Raw genomic sequence first — 17,493 nt, 5'->3', positions numbered from 1 at the left:
GGGTGTATTTTTATAAACTATCAAATGAAAATGTCCGGGGGGTACCCATCTCAAGAACAAAACTGATTCACCGGTCATGTAATGAAATACTCACAATTATATTTTTTAAGTACTTCTATTGTATAATGTACACAAATTTGGAAGTAAATTGCATCTCTTATTTCTTAGTATCATTTTCAATCTTTTTTATTACTAATTCATTTAAATAATTGCATTTTCCCTAATATTAATGTTTTAATAATTCGGAGGTTTTGCGACTAAGGCTAAGTCTCGGCTTCTCTTCTCGCCGATAGTATGGATCTCACGAGATACTAGCTAGTATAGCTCTTCGTGAAACGGTTTAGGAAGATCACAGACATCTCCGTAGTTGGCGGATAAAGTTATGACTGTCTTGTCGTTGGTTTCTAGGAACGAGCCCCTGTGCGATGTGAACAACCGTTAACCGGCGTCGATATATCAGAGAATGAAGCTTTTGTTCTAAGTCTTATATAACCGGCTAACCGAGGGGCGCAGAGCTGCGAGCGCGAAGGCAATGCATTATTGGGAAAAATCTCTTCTTGTTTGCATTTGGCGCGTCATATAAGGAAAGTGTATGGTAAGCCAATGAGAGTTTTCTACTCGGAATTGGCGTGAAATTTAGTAAAATTATAGGGTTTAAGAGCATATTCGCCTTGAATTTCACTTTCTTATTCAAGAGAAATATTCCAGAGTAAGATGTCATCAAATGGATCTTTGAAGCGTGTGGCATTCATCGTGAATCTTTTAGCTAAATCGAAGGGATTTGACAATATGTTTTCTACGGTGAGATAGACCCTAGTTTACTGTTTAGAATCTAGGCTAGTCCTACCCGTGGCAATGTTTGTGTGTTAATTTGAAGTGATACAGCGGGGGCGTTATTTTTTTATGCGGCACAGATTGGGGCATGGTGCGTGTTGAGCCTATGAGAAGTACGTTCTTTCCCTTCTGAATAGTGTCTGCACGTACGTTAGACTAGGCATGTTCGCTAGCGCATTAGAGCAGCGAAGAAGTTTGAATATCCATCGCGAACTATGTGTTTAGATAACATTCCTCTTCGTTTAAGTTAATTAAGTTTTATTGACTAATTATTATAATGTTCTCCTTATTGACGTGCTGCCTCCTCTTCAGATTTCCAATTGCATTTTAATTGTTGACGTAATGATTTTCCATACGGTAGTGGATTACATGTAACACTATTAAAAAAAGACCTCTACTACTAGTACGCACACGGCCACTATTAGTCTGTAAATCAAGACCCTTTAAAAAAAAAGCCCCAATCTTGTGCCGCATACAAAAAATAACGCCAGCGGGGGGGGGGGGGGGGGGGGGGGGGGGGGGCGTATACCAGTACTACTAAGACCGCCAAACTTCGGACGTTGCCAAGCTTCAGACAAAAATTACTTCAACGGCTCGAACGCAAAATATGAGCCTAGCTCAGGCGAGAAACTTGCATGCATTTGACTACTAACCTATGTCGTTAGTACAGAAAGGTAGGGCAGGTTGCCGTCTGCAAAACTCACAAAAAACATCGAATTTAGAGACATATTTCAGGTTACCTAGATTTTTACAGTCCCTTAACAGGGGGGTTAAGGTGTAGAGCCTCCAATATATCGATTACAAACAAATCCTTGGCATATTTCAGGTGGTTTCTGCCAATATTATGGGAGTTATGAGATACTTTTTCACTCTATCGCGGAAATTTTCTAATGGCGGCCGTTACCACGTACCTAGGGGTACTATACAGGTTTCCCTACCGGAAGATGGCGCTCTTCCAAGCTTCGGACAGGCAACATTGAGTGTCATTTTGACTACGAAAAAATAGCGCTTTCGTAAGATTTTAGCACCAAAATATTGTGTGAGTGTTGTGAAAAACACATTTCTGATAGTTCTACCTAACTTAAATCTACCCAAAACGAGAAAATAATGTTTTTTTCTTCATGCAATCAAGTAATCAACGCAGTCAAACTTACCCCCGTCGTATGATTTTTAATCCGGTTTCCAATCCTCCGATGAATGCGCACTTTAGCGCGCGCGCTATACGTGCGCTACACATGAATGTCCGAAGCTTGGCAAGTGCATCCGAAGCTTGGCATGAAAAAAGGTTCGGCGGGTAAGTAAATAATTCTAGTTTTCCATTTCCTTCACTAATTTTCTTTTACATGACAGACATAAACAATATTTGCACAATAATAGTATATTTGATCTTTCAATAATTAAAAAATAATTTAATGTTTTTCCCCATTTTGTCTTAAGTGTCCGAAGTTTGGCGGTCTTACTCTATACTAGTATCTGACTAAATTGTATAGAGACTACGGTATATGCATGGTCTATTATGAAGTTGTGATGTGTAGGTTATTAAAAGGAGATTTATTTTAATCTCTCATATTCGTATGCCATTATATCAATTGCCATTTGGGTAATTCTCCAGTTTCTGCCCAAACTCCAAAGTAGAAAAAAGCCTAGAAAAGAAAAACAAATAGTTGCAAAATGTTAGGGTTACGTTTGCGGTTAGCGTAATGGTGGCCGTGAAGTTGAGGAATAGTACGTAACTATTCCCTTTCCAGTTTTTGTTCTACTTTGGGCAGAATCTGGATAATTACCCCTATTTGAAAACAACTTGATATTGCAGAACTCAGAATTGCAAGGCTCAATTCAAGTAGCAATTAATTGCTACTTGAATTAAGCCTTGCCCTTGAGGTTCAGCCTGAAAGAGGGCAGACTGCATGTTTTAACTTTTAGTTTGACTTAATTCATTTAGATTTACTACATCATCATACATGTATTTATAATACATGTTGGCTATTTTAAAGACTATTTTATAGGCTATGGTCTATTATCTATTTTGTTTTATATTATTATATTTTTTAAAAGTTTTTTTTGCATGGGGGTGGGGGGGGGGGGGCTGTAGAGACTGGTTGTAAATAACCATGAATTTATTGACCTAAATTAAAATTAAAGCCCATCTGTACTTGCCAGGAGGGATTATACGTCACTGACCAGTGGTTTATAAACATCTCATCAAATCATTTCTCAATTAACATAGGGAAAAAGGGATTATGGGAGACCAACGGTTACCACTTCTAAAGGCATTGTTTGCTATATAGAGGGCTAGTAGTATCTACACGTAGTACAGTAGGGCTTTAAATGAAATTTGAAGATAATGGAATTGATCAAGTCTAGTTAAGGAGTAGTCTCGTAGTCAACGCAGGATTTCGAGATGATTGCTCCGAGAGGAAGGCTAAAGGCTAAAGTCTGCACCTGCTCTTCCAATGTTTCCACTGACAAAAGCTCAACAGGGGTGGGACGAGCATCTACGTCTTGTCATGGCAACATGCTGTTAAACTCTGTCTCTGATACTGGCATACTACATCATAATCTTCAGGATCAATCTCATGAACTGAATAAGAGTAACATTAAACAGTTGGAAGGTGGTTCAGTTCCTCCGTTTAGAAACAGGGGCTTAAAATTTGCCCATTTGAATATTCATAGCTTAGTTGCTAAGATTGACGAACTTAGATTACTTCTGAGAAATGCATCATTTGATGTTATTGGTTTAAATGAAACATTTTGCGACTCCATGATTGATGATTCTGAATTGTATATAGATGATTATATTTTATTACGTAGAGACCGTACGAGACATGGTGGTGGTGTGGCTGTATATATATCCAAGAGGTTCAATTATAAAAGAAGGGATGATTTGATTTCATCTACTTTAGAATGCCTTTGGTTTGAATTGCATTATCCAAATAAGTCTCCCATCCTGGTTGGAGAGTTTTACAGACCTCCAAATTCTCACGTTGATTTCTTTGAAGAATTAGACGAAAATTTGGACTCTGCTCTCTCGGAAGATATGAGCTGTATTATTTTAGGTGATTTCAATTGTGATTGTATGCCACACCAACTTGATCTGAATGCTGAAAAGTTAATGTTTTATACAAATATGTACGGGCTAAGTCAGCTAATTGATACTGCCACAAGAGTTACAAATACCTCTTCTACTTTAATTGATTTGATATTTGTATCAGACAAGGAACTTTACAATGAATGGGGAATATTTGAAACTAGCATAAGTGATCATTATTTGGTGTATACGGTTCGCGATTTTAGTGCAAAGATCCATAACAAATCTGAATACGCAGAATTTCGCTCGTTTAAAAATCTTGACGAGGAGAAATTTTACAATGAATTGAGAAGTACTCCTTGGCAGGTCATAAAAGATATAGATAATGTTGATGTTGCGTGGGATATGTGGTTGACTCTATTCAATAATATAATCAACAAGCACATACCAGTATGTAAAAAGCGGATAAGAAAAAAGGCATGTCCATGGATATCTGACGAGATTGTTAAGCTTATGACGGAACGTGATAAAGTTCTCAAAGCTGCTAAAGCTATCAAAAGTGATGATATTTGGGACACCTACAAATATCTAAAAAATACAGTTATTCATCTCATGAGGAAAAGAAAAAGAGAATATAATGCAGACCAGATCTCGCAAAATCATAACAATAGTAAGCAAATGTGGAGATGTTTGAGAAACCTGGTGCCTAAGTCATTACCTATATCTCCCAATAGCATAAATGTTGATGGTGCTAATGTGTCAGACAATGCAAATATTGCTGAAGCTTTTAATGACTTTTTCATTTCTAATGCTACTAAGATTACAAAGGACCTGCGAAGGAATAAGTCTCAACTGAGAGTAGACGAGGACAATAATATTGGTCCAACTCATTCGCAATTTAATTTGAATTTGATTACTGAGGATTTTGTATTGAAACAGATTGATAATCTGAGTATAGATAAAGCAACTGGTGAAGATCACATCAGCTGTAAACTTTTAAAGATGACGAAGAATGTTATCGCAGAGTCTCTTTGTGATATCATTAACAAATCCCTGTCTACAGGAGTTGTTCCACGTGAATGGAAAAAGGCTCGGGTAGTACCAATATTCAAATCTGGAGATATTTCTTCTTTGAATAATTACCGCCCCATTTCAATATTACCTATCGTGAGTAAAATTATAGAAAGGGCCGTCCACCAACAACTCAGTGAATTCTTGGACGTGAATCAATTATTACACCCTAATCAGTCTGGATTTAGACCTAAACATTCAACAGCTACTGCCCTTGCAAAACTTGTAAATCAATGGTCGTTGAATATTGATAACAAAAAAATTTCTGGAGTTGCCTTCATAGATCTTCGTAAGGCTTTTGATACTGTTGACCATGAGCTACTTCTACATAAACTAGCTTGTATAGGTTGTAGTAATAGGACTATTTATTGGTTCAAATCATATTTAGGGGATCGACAACAAGTGACCCAATTCAAAGGAGCCAAGTCGCATCCATCAACCATCAAATTAGGTGTGCCACAAGGTTCAATTCTTGGTCCCCTTTTATTTTCAATATATGTTAATAGTCTACCTGAATGTACTCCTGAAGGTATCATAGATATGTATGCTGACGATACGACACTTACCGTCAGTGCAAATGATGCAACTGTTGTGGAAGAAAAATTAACTGTTGCGTTAAACAGAGTCATGGCATGGATTAAGGAAAATCGTCTTGTTCTTAACACTGAAAAAACTTGTGTCATGTTAATAGGCTCTCCTGCTAATCTCAAGAAAATTGAATCTTTTACCATTTCATTAAACGGCAATTTGATCAAAAGAGTTCAATTCACCAAATGCTTAGGACTTTTGATAGATGAAGAATTGAAATGGCCTAAACAAATCGAAAACGTAAGTAAACTTACCCAGAAAAACATTAGCATGATAAAGAGAGCAAAAAGTTTTTTGCCTCAAAAATCCTTAAAGTTACTTTATAACAGTCTAGTGTTGCCACGATTAGATTACTGCTCTGTTGTATGGTCGAACCGATTTCATTCTCATACAACTAAGCTGCAAAAAATTCAAAAGAGGGCCGCAAGAATAATATTGAACAAGACATATGACACACCGTCTGCTGATTTGTTCACAAGTCTTAAATGGATGACACTAGAAAAGCGGTTTGAGTTAAGTCGCGTTATGATGATATATAAATGCGTTCATAACTTAGCACCTTCTTACCTTCAGGTAGGCTTAATCAATCCTAATGATGTACATGAGCATCATACAAGGCAAATAGACAGTGGATGTTTACGTGTGCCTAGATTTCACACTGATTGTTATAAGTGTAGCCCAATTGTTTCTTCCATATTTGAATGGAATAAGCTAGATAATTCATTGAGAACGGCTTCCTCTGTCAATTCATTTAAGAGATTGTTTAAACAAAGTTGTAATTTGTGAAAGGCTCAGCCGTACATACACTACGTGCATGTTCTGTAATATTTACATGACTTATTCACATAATTGCGACTTAATTAATATTTTCCTATTGACATTACTGTTTACTAGGTTAATGATTATATTTATTTTGCAAACGAGTATTATTTTTGTAACTGTTCTGTATAAATGTTATAAACGATGTAAATATGTTCATTCAGGGCCCCATGGAAGACCACTACTTGTTGGTGAATGGGCTACCCTGTCAAAATATTAGAAATAAATAAATAAATAAAAGTGATTGGGGGGGGGGGAAGAATTGTCAAAATTGCTGTTTGGAATAAAATAACAAAAATTAAACCTTTGTCTTCCTCAAAAATACTAATATTGCTCCTTCTCTCTATTTTTTAGTTAAACGTAGTTGCTGCAACTCGAAACAAAGTAACGGCAGAATATGTGGTGAAAAATGAGCACTGCAATAATCATGGGACTCTACATGGAGGATTCACGGCCACCGCTGTTGATTTCATGACATCTATAGCGCTCATGATGGATGAAGAAGATTCCCGCTCTGGTGTCAGTCTCAATCTCACTGTAAAGTAAGCTGCCTTCCTTGATCATAATCATGTGGATTGAAAATTTACAGTACTCTCACATAGTCGGGTGAGGCTGGTTGAGGCACTTTTTACCTACATGTAAGTAACAGGAGAACCCGATTTAGAAGAAAAGTTTCTGTGAAAGAGTTAAAGGGAAAGTCCACCCTAATGTGACATTGGTTTAAATAGAAGCAGACAAATTAGAGAATTAATTCTGTGAAAGTTTGAGAAAAATCGGACAACAAATAAGAAAGTTATGAATCTTTCAAATTAATGACAACAATGGAATCTTTCAGACAAATTGGCAATGCGGTCAGAAATGTTGATGTCATCCCCTCACACTTCACCACTGATCTGAATGACAAAATGACCGATATCTTAATTTTTTGAAAGTTTATTGAATAGTAGACTTATCTTATACGGGGGTGCATGAAAGAAATTATCTGTGATTTATGATTGAGATAGGCATGACAAAAATATACCCTTTGGTCAAACGAAATTTGATGCTATTTCTCGCATTCAACAAAGGATAAAATGTTAGGGGCTGACATTATGTTTAGAGACTTCATTGCCAATTTGACTCACAGATTTGAAGAATTTCATAAAAAGTTATGGATTAAAAAAATCCCATAACCTTATTTATTGTCTGGTTTGTCTCCAACCTTCACTGATCTGTTCTTCACATTTTTTTCTCCTTGTATTATTATTTTTTTTATTAAGGTAGACTCCCTCTTTAAGAGTTCTTTCGGAGTCTGATCCTACCCAATTTACAGGACTATCCCTTTGCCTGTAACCCTATCATGTACAGACAACAGTATAACATGGATAGCTGCTGTTTGGTTTTCATCATAATGTAAAGAAAGTCTGTTTATGTTTGTGATATGATAATGATGCATACCAAATTTAGGGAGAGGGGTCTCTCTAGAATTTGGGTTCATAGCAACAAAGCAATTATTACTACAGAAGGAATCCATGAAGTCCTGATGTCAAATATTTCTCCTTTTTTTATCATTTTTCCCCTCACTTTTTGCAGTTACTTGAAAGCTCTAAAGGTTGGAGAAAAGGTCACTGTAGAAGGAGAAGTTTTGAGGAAAGGAAGATCAGTAGCATACACCACTGCACGCATCTTGAATGAAAAAGGTGACCTTGCTGCACATGGCACTCACATTAAACATCTAGGACAGTGATGAACTTGAAATATATACATAAGGAGATGATTTGAACCGATTAATGATGACTGCCATGTTAACTTTGTAGGTTATACATTTCTATATCTAGTACATCCTTATGAGGCCTAATTCCAATCATACTAATTGCATTCACGTGAGGCATGACGATCCAGCATAGTATCTCTTTTTAATGGCCAGGCTAGATACAAGATATAAGAAACTAGAAAATTTACAGTGAATACCTAATTGATAATTTTTTGTCCTGAGTGACTGGTTTCGTTTACATTGCCAGCATGGGAAAGTTCATGACGGATTTAATTCATAAGAATCATGTTTCATATTTTTTTCTTTGAAGTCATTTCCCTTTAACATTACAAGAACATTCGAATAGAAGAACCAAAACAATCTTCAGCTGCAATTTATTGTTATAGATTATAGGCTATTAAACCTTGGGGGTGTTTCACAAAAATCCTTAGTCCAACTTAACTCTTAGTTGGACTTAAAAATAATGGAAGGCCATTTGTAGCCTAAAAATAAAATATATTCAAAAGCAAAAATTCAGAATATTTTAAATTTGTCATAAATTCCACATCAAGAACATGAAATCTCTTTGATAGTAGACAATATGAATGATTTGAATCAACATTTATGCCTCTTAAAATAACTTTTACCAAATATTTTCAATGATGGTAATGGCTTTCCATATTGTTCAACTTATGGTCTTTGTGAAACACTCCCATTGTATAGCATATTCTTCTTCAGGGAAAGAGCAGATGAGCTCATTGAGAAGTTTACTATACATGCAGAAAGGATGCATTGTGCCTGGGTGCAACTATTATGAAGTTTATTTTAATTGAGAGAATGTTTTTTCTTGTTATTATAAAGAATCTTCCAATTTAAACAAAATTGTATTAAAAGAGAGCTTTATTAAACTTATTGCCTCAATTACCCTGCCTTTCTTATACGTACTAGCATTGTCTATAAGAGTGAGGAGATATTTGTCATTTCTTCTATTTAATACAGGCTGTTAATTTATATTCTTCAGGGAAATAGCCCATGAGCTCATGAAAAAGGTTGCTTTACATGCAAAACTGTTGCATTAAGCTTGGTTGTGACTATTATGAAGTTGCCAATAATTGAGAGATTATTTTATGATTATAAGGGATTTACCAATTTAACAAATTGTATATCAAACCTACTACCTCAATTACCTTGCCTTTATTATACATGTACTAGCATTGCTAATAAGAGTGAGGAGATATTTATCATCTCTTCTATTTAATAAAGGCTGTTGATTTATATGCAATAATATATTTGTTCTCATCCTAGAATGGACCTTAAAGGGAAATCTAACTTTAAAAGCACATTGTTCTATTAAAAAGAAAGCAGATTGGTCAGTGAAATCAGACCATATTTAAGGTATTTAAGAATATTTGTAATAGGTGTAGTCACTATACATATGGAAACTAAATTGGCTGAAATTAAAATGCCACTGTGATGTAGTGCTGGACAACTCAGGATTTATGAGAAGATAATTTATGATATCTTAGTAAAAAAACAAATTGGAGAGTTGACCATGAATACATTACGATCCACTGACCAAATTTCCAATCGGATTTGCAAAATTAATTGATTTCAGAATGTTACACCCTTTCTTATTAAGTTATTTCATTATCTAATTTTTCAGAAAACTGAACTTATTACAACGTTGAAATGCCCTTTAACATATCATTGGATACATTCAAAACTTACATAAAGTGCACTAGTGTTTAAAAAGACATTATTTCAATTGTAGCTTAATACTCGAGTGATTAGATGGTCAAAACTGACATTGTTAGCGATCATCCTTGATAAATCTTTTTATCCAAGACAATATTTGTAATGTCAGATATTTGGAGTAGGGCCAAACCTTGGTAGGCCTACATGTCGTACAAGTTTTTTAATGTGCTTTGTAAGAAATGTGAATTATGGATCACTTTCGATATGGTAAGGATTCATGTTTTTATTATCCAAGGTTTCATTTCCTGGTAGAATGCATGACAGGCAGAATTGATTGAGAAAGATGGAGTGAGGGAGAAAGTGAGAATGTGTGTAGAGAGAGAAGAGGGGCAGATAAATGGAAAGGGAGAGAGGGAGAGAGAGAGTGAAAGAAAGAGAGAGAGAGAGAGAGTGGGGGGGGGGGGAGAGAGAGAGAGAGAGCGGAGAGGAGCAGAGAGAGGGAGAAGAGGGGCAGATAAATGAAAAGGGGGAGATGCAGAGAGAGGGAGAGATATGAAGGAGGGATGCAAAAAGAATGGGAGAGAGACATGGAGAGGGATATATACAGGAAGAGTGAGAGAAAAGAGAAAGAGAGGGGAGGAGCACAAATGTGAAAAGGGAGAGTTGCAGATAAAGTAGGAAAGAAAGATGAAAGGGGAGAAATGCAGAAAGACGGGGAGAGGAGAGGAGCAGAGATATGAAAAGGGAGAGATGCAGAAAGAGTAATTGCCACATGATTGCTACACCGACAATATGCTCGAAGATGTCGTTGACGAAGCTGTTCATGATGGTCATGGCCTGACAGGAGATGCCAGGAGTTTATGGGAGAGAGAGAGAGAGAGAGAGAGGGGGGGGGGGGGAGACATGAAGATGGTGACATGCAGAAAGAGTGGGAGGTAGAGAGAGAGAGAGAGAGAGACGGGGATAGGATTCTTTTTTTCTATTCATTCATCTAAAACTTTAATTATAATTTAATGTGTTTTTTGTTTCTGTTGTTGTTGTTGATTTTGGGGGAGGGGGGGGGGGTTGGGGGGAGGGCGCATGGTGATAAGAGGTATATATACCTAGAATTCATATTCAGCATTTGATTTCGGCAAAAAGATTATCCATGCAGATACCTATTATGATCCGAATGTATTAAGTACCTGTATATAAATTGATCAGTAATATTTTTGGCATTTCCTTCTTAATAATGTTCGTTATTATGTCTTGAACACCTACGAGGCTTTTTTCCCACATAATAAAATCATGTATTAGATTCCCTTTCTTTGGTCTAGTTCGATATTGTTGGCATAATGCTTTTCCTCTGTGCAATATGTCACTTAATTAACTGATAAAGTTCCAATATCGTTACCATATTGCACGCGGAGGGTGATTTCCTTAGCTGCTCAAAATCATAATGGCGCTCATTTAATGTTTATATTCAAAACTTGAATCATCTTTCATTTTGGCTTGCCAAATGTTGCTTTAAGACTGTTGGATTAAAAAATTGCCATGGATTAATTGCTTTTAATTTTCACTCTAGTTTAATTGAGTATGTTTACTAATAATACTATTGGCTTCCTTTCGTGGTATATCTGCTATTGCACTCAACGGCAGCCAATGTTATATGAGTATTCAGTAACAGATGCAGTGTAAAGTGGATTTTCTTGTTACATTCTCAGACTATGTAAATTACAGGTTTTATGATCTTGGCAATAGTACATGTATTTCAAAATACGGAAGTGACTATATTGTTGAAACTGAGTGAGGATCCATTGTGAACGACCGCCCCCCCCCCCCTTCCGTGAAGCCCTCAACATGTATCTATATAACTTCCTCCTATAGAGAATTTAATGTACAACCATATAAGCATATCTCATCTTTTTAGACGAAAAGTTCTCCATAGGCTTTGGATAAATATAACGCAAATTTGAATGCGTCCCTAAATTCCGTTTTTATTTTTCAATATATGATTGATTGATTTGTATACGTCAAGCTTCCAACATACAACATTATACAAACATAACAGATCAACATTAAATCAGCTTGAACAGGATAACCCATGAAAGCTCGAGACTTTATTTCCAGTGGGGTCCCCGACAGACATGTACAAAATCATAAAGTTAAAATAATAATATTCACAGACAGATAAGAAAAAAAAAAGAAAAAAAAAACTTTTAAAGATTATAATAATAATAGAAGCTACATTAAACTGATGATTGAAATGATTATGTGTACAAGCAGAAAAAGAAGAAGGAGAAGAAGAAAATAGGAGGAGGATGTAGAAGAGGAGAATAATGATGAATAATAATGAATAATAATGATGAATGTATAGCTTATTTTTGTGTGTGTGTGTGTGGGGGGGGGGGTTCTTTTGTTGTTGTTATATTTTCAATTAAGCCTACAGGCATACTCCTTTATTTTGACAATGTATGCTGGATGGTGTGAAAATGGTCATGATTTTAGGGAGTTCTGGTGGGTGCGCCCTGGGAGCTACACTCGACGGCTTCGGTAAGGCTGTTAACCTTCTTGTGTTGTTGTTGATCTGTTTGTTTAGATTTTTGGCGATCAGTCAAATGTGAGTATTTACACCAAGTCTGGTTTCTTTAGTTTGATCAGTCGAGTCGAAGCAGTCGAGTCAAAATAGTTCCTATATAGCTTGGAAACTTTGTGCGTCTATGCTTCGCTGGTCCACCGCTGGGGATGTATCGTCCCGGCCAACCATGATGCGTACATTGGTCGAGCTTTTAAAGTAACTTTACAGATCAACATATCATATGTTTGGCTGAGATGACAGTTCTAAGACAGGCTTCTGGGATAATCTACTTAATACCATGTTGAAAACTACAAGCAATTTGCCCATTAAGCTTATAGTAATGTGGGAGCAAAACTCTGATTAATCATCGGTTAGTTATTTCTTCTATAATACATTGATAATCACATCTGTCATTATTGCACGGTAATGGTACTTGTACTTTCAATTTATTGTGTTATAAAACATTTGAAACTGAAAGTTGTATTTCAATATATGGTACCGAAACACCTTTGCTTCTTAATTTCCTATGACGTAAATGTATAGTAGTGGCGTATGTATGGGCGGAAATCATTTTTAACATGTGGAGGGGAAACATTGTTGTACCCTGAATTACTGTACCAAGCAGCATAAAATGAAATAATTATAGTTATAATATTAATAATAATAATAATGATAATTATAATAATAATAATAATAATTATAATAATTATAATTGTAATTATAATAAAGATGATAATAATGATACTAATAACAATGATAATAATAACCTGATGATGACAGGAAAAAAGTAAAGGATCGTTTATTTTGATGATGCTTTTTGCGTTCATTTTGAACATTAAACGGCACGTAAAATGTAGATTTTACTACTTCTTAGAATAATAATATACTGAAGATAATCACAGGGGGCTTATTTTGTGCCCCCCTACCGCAGTCGAATTCGGGGGTGGGGGAGGGAGGGGGCATGTACCCCCCCCCCCCGTCCCCGCCAAATGCACCCAGGCGCATGCGCCATAACCCAGTTCAAATAAGGAATTCTTACCGCTCACAGCCTGTACGAGAGCGAACGAAGTCAAAAGTTATTAGGTTTACATTTAAATCGGTTGATTGAGCGAAGACAGTACAGTCTGACAACGGAATTCACATCATGGAGAGGTCTCACTATGGGTCCACCCTTCTGTGCTGTCTCCTTTCCAGTGCTGGACTGTGCTGTGCCATATTCCCATATATACCACCAACTTCAAAATTCAGATCTTTGGCGAGATTGGAATTGTCTTTCATCATAACGCGTTGCTTTCTCATCACTCTCATGTACTTTGTTCAACTTCATGCCATCGCGTTTGTTCTTAAGAGAAAACAGTTCCATCAGGATCAGAAAGTGTTCTGGCCATTGCAATGCAAACATTGCGCCGAGACGCTAGGGATATCGTCGAGTGATAAGTGTTTTGAGAACGAATGTGCTGATGATGACAAATGTAAGAATACAACACTGGCCCGGGATCAAACAGAAGTATCACAGGATGAACACAGGGACAGTATGCCTTGTTTGCGGATACCAGAAGATGCTTTGCCAGTATGGGCACGATATGAAGATGATTCTGAGCCATCATGTTCAAGAAGAAGTATTTTGAATCCATCTACGTCTTTGACAGATCTCAGCACACTTGCCGACAAGCAAGACATGGTCAGCCGAAACATAGGAACTGTAGGCCTATCAGCAGAAAGTGAAGAATCAGCTCCAAGCGTTTCAAAAGATCACCATCATAATAAATTGTTTACAGAGCCAGATAGATCACTTCTAGTTGTCTTCAATATCTTGGGTGTTGTATCGCTTTTGAACATCCCCATGCAACTGCTACGTGTCGTCAAATGTTTAGAGGATGTAGAACTAACCAGCATGGTGCAAACCTCTACAATAGTCAGACTTATGCTTCATTTAAGTTTCATTACACTCATCGTCTGTACTTTGATTTTCTTTAACACTTATCATGGTGCTGCATTTCTCGATGAAGCGGTTCCCAATCGATTTTTTGGAATCATACTTGCTTTTTGTTTTTGGGTCGCGGCCATCAAGATAGTGGTTCCCCTAAGTGATTCTCTGAATGAAGCTCACGACCCGTGTGAACTGTCTGGATCATTGGAACGTTTCTTGTACAAACACAACAAGATTATGTCGAAGATCGACGCGGAGTGTGGGATCATCGGTGCTGGTATTATCTGGGAGATGTGGAAGTCGGTTATTCCTCACCGATTCCTGCACGTGGGTGCCGGAAAAGCTAAATTTGTTCCATTCTTTAAAGGCCAGGTCTCACCCTCTTGGACTATCTGGAAGTCTTGGACAAGGGACTTGCGGTCCATGACGAGAAAAATCGACAAGGGGTATGTTCAACAAACTCATGATCCCGAAGGGCTACATCAGATTGAACCAAGCAGGCGCCATTCTTCACTGCCCTTAGTATTGATGCTATTTTCCTCGTTCATTTTTGGTGTAATTCTTATAGCAGTGACCGTAATCCTACCACGCGTCACCGTACAATCCACACTGTACATGGACTGGTGTTTGGAGATCGCTTGTGTGAATCCTCTAATTGGACTTATCTTCTACCAGTCCTTCTTGACGAGATCATCTAGAATCCTTCCGGTGAAAGATCACTTACCCCAACACTACGAGACATTGCAAGGGCACGAGATCATCCTAATTGTAAGCTGCACTTCATCCTTTCTGCTGAGCCTTTTCAGAATCGGATGTTCCATTGCTGTAATTACCTACACTCCCCATCTTTCACCTGATGAAATCGTCCTAGCTTCCTACAGCATTGTTTATGGATTGTTTGTTATATCCCATCTCTGGGTCACTACCAGGTTCTTACTTGTGGTCCAGCGACAGGTGCTGAGGGGTCCTGCGGTGGTGAAGTGGACAAAAGTCTGCCTGATATACGTGGTGATTGTGAATGGAGTAATATGGTTCATCGGAGTTGTTGGTATTAACACCACGGAAGGATACGAGTTCAGAATATACTATGGGCAACCTATGGGGAAGTTCTTGAGGGAGATATTTGACCCTCTCGTGTACCTGTTTCCTCTTCACGCAGCCATCATTGCTTATGAGACTTACAAAACAATCACAGGAAGATCTACAGGCAACTGAGAACTGGGCAATAAGGGAGTTTACAGATAGCACATGGTACAAAATGACCCCAAATATCCACATATCTTTTACACATGGAGAAGTTCCACTTTGAGCATATTAGAATAATAACTGCCAAAGTCCTAGATGTGCTTCATGCATTTGCCCTCTTGAAAAGAATACTTCTACCTGCGTATCATAGAATGTACCGTTGGTGCATAAATGAATAATGTTACATAACTTTCATGACCGCATATCCAGTATTCATCTCTGTGGGTTTACCTTTTTGGTACAAATGACCTTTATCCGCCCATGCGCAGATTATATCTGTAAACTCCCTTATAGATGATGAGGATTCTATATTATTCTTTTAATTTGAAAAATGATGAATATAATCAATAACATAATTGATGTGTCCGTTTTCAGTTCTATAATGTAAATCAAATACTCAATGTACTAGTATAAAGTCAAAATGGGACAAACTTGCTGATCTATGATTTGGCGTGGTCAAGTGGATCACATATGGTCAGCGGTTCGAGTCCCGCCGCGGTAATAACTTTTCTTATGCAAGATACGAATCAACATTTTCTCTTCACCCAGGTGAAATAGTTTGGTACCGGTAGCACGAAATTCCTTGATTGAATTCCTTCAATGCTTTAGCCCCTCACTTATGGCGACTTAGCTACATATGGGTTAATCACACTTGCAGTGGACGATAGTTGTAGAGTAGCTGCGCTATGTAAATATACCTTTTATTGTCTATTTGTCTATATTTCTCAAAGGAATGTCATTGTTAACGAAAATTCCTTCAGTATATTTGTGCAGGCCATTTTCTGTTTTGTACATAAACAGATGATTTTTTCCTCAATGAAGGCCTTTGTAATGCAAATATAGGAAACATGTAAAGTGACCGTCTCGTTAAAACTGTTCTACAAAACACTATTATACATTTTAAAGTACATTGTCGTTTGTAGTTTGAAAGACAAATTTTACCAAACATTTGTTTGAATCTATGTATTATGCCATTTGGCCAATATATATTTTTGGTACTTGTTTGTGTATATAACAATGTTTTACAGCAAATTGATTTGGTGCTTTGGTGAAAGGGGGAGGGGGAGGGGACGAGGTGGATACTACTTTTATGCCTCATTTATATAGCATTGTTTATGTGGGGAGTGTCTGCAGCTTCGGGGCGATTAGTGTGACTAACTCTAACACCCTCCACCATGATATTCTTAATAGGCAAATAGTTAATACGATAGTTAAACAATTATTGAAAGTCCTGGTATTATTGGCTTTTTCGTCGGAGAAAGGTCCGATCGGTTGCTTGTCGTTATGAAGTCGGACTCATGATCGAAAGGCTGCATGCGTTCGATTTGAAACCGATTTGTTATCTTTCTTTTCGATTAAATGTGACCAATAAACTCGCGATTTAGAGAAAGCTAGCCAGTTTAGAACGCTGACCAAGAAGACGTTACTTGTTATAATTTTTAAATCTAATAAATATATGACAATATCTTTGTCAATCACAGCAATAATATGCGCAGCGGGCTTCATAAAAATGGATGCACTTCGATCCTGCCTGAGATGCCATCGGAAGTACGCCCTCTACTGGTTATCAGAATTCCTTGGTTCATTTTCTGCATTTTCATCGGACCGGGCTGCGATTTTTTTTCTTCCCAAACAGGTTTACCTATGAGCGTAAAATCCTGCCTCCTGCAGGCGCGGATCCAGGGGGGGGGGCCGAGCGGCCCTTGCCCCCCCCCCCCCGCAAAAAAAAAAGGAGAGAGAAAGAAGGAAAGAAGGGAAAGGGAAAGAGGAGAGAAAGGGAAAAAAAGAAGAGGAAGAAGAAAAGAAAAGAGGGAAGAAGTAGATCGGGGGGGGGGGGCAAAAGGACTTGCCTCCCAGGCTGTTGCCCCCCCCCCCCCCAATCAAAAAATAAAAGAGAAGGAAGGAAAGGGAAAGAAAAAAAGGAAAAGAGGAGATACAAGAAAGGAAAAAAGTGGAAGAAGAAAAGAAAAAAAGGGGATAACGACACAACAAAT

The 17,493-nt window shown here is 37.4% G+C and overlaps 1 protein-coding gene across 1 annotated transcript; it reads left to right on the top strand.

Annotated features, from left to right (window-relative positions):
• The first annotated feature begins 617 nt into the window (after positions 1 to 617).
• LOC100889847 (acyl-coenzyme A thioesterase 13) lies at positions 618 to 8,081 on the top strand. Its single transcript, XM_011685735.2, has 3 exons — positions 618 to 801; positions 6,695 to 6,882; positions 7,913 to 8,081. Exons 1-3 carry the CDS (start codon positions 715 to 717, stop codon positions 8,064 to 8,066), a joined length of 429 nt encoding a protein of 142 aa, XP_011684037.2. The 5' UTR covers positions 618 to 714; the 3' UTR covers positions 8,067 to 8,081.
• The last annotated feature ends 9,412 nt before the right edge of the window (positions 8,082 to 17,493 follow it).

The sequence above is a fragment of the Strongylocentrotus purpuratus genome, unplaced genomic scaffold (assembly GCF_000002235.5).
Source record: "Strongylocentrotus purpuratus isolate Spur 01 unplaced genomic scaffold, Spur_5.0 spur5_scaffold_13, whole genome shotgun sequence".
Lineage (NCBI taxonomy): Eukaryota > Metazoa > Echinodermata > Echinoidea > Camarodonta > Strongylocentrotidae > Strongylocentrotus > Strongylocentrotus purpuratus.
The sequence above is the reverse complement of the archived record's forward strand: the minus strand, read 5'-3'. Positions and strand labels throughout refer to the sequence as shown.

Coding starts and splice junctions, on each gene's coding strand:
- LOC100889847 (XM_011685735.2), top strand. CDS start 715: ATGTCATCAAATGGATCTTTGAAGCGTGTGGCATTCATCGTGAATCTT. Junction 802..6,694: donor TTGACAATATGTTTTCTACG/GTGAGATAGACC, acceptor TCTATTTTTTAG/TTAAACGTAGTTGCTGCAAC. Junction 6,883..7,912: donor AGTCTCAATCTCACTGTAAA/GTAAGCTGCCTT, acceptor CACTTTTTGCAG/TTACTTGAAAGCTCTAAAGG.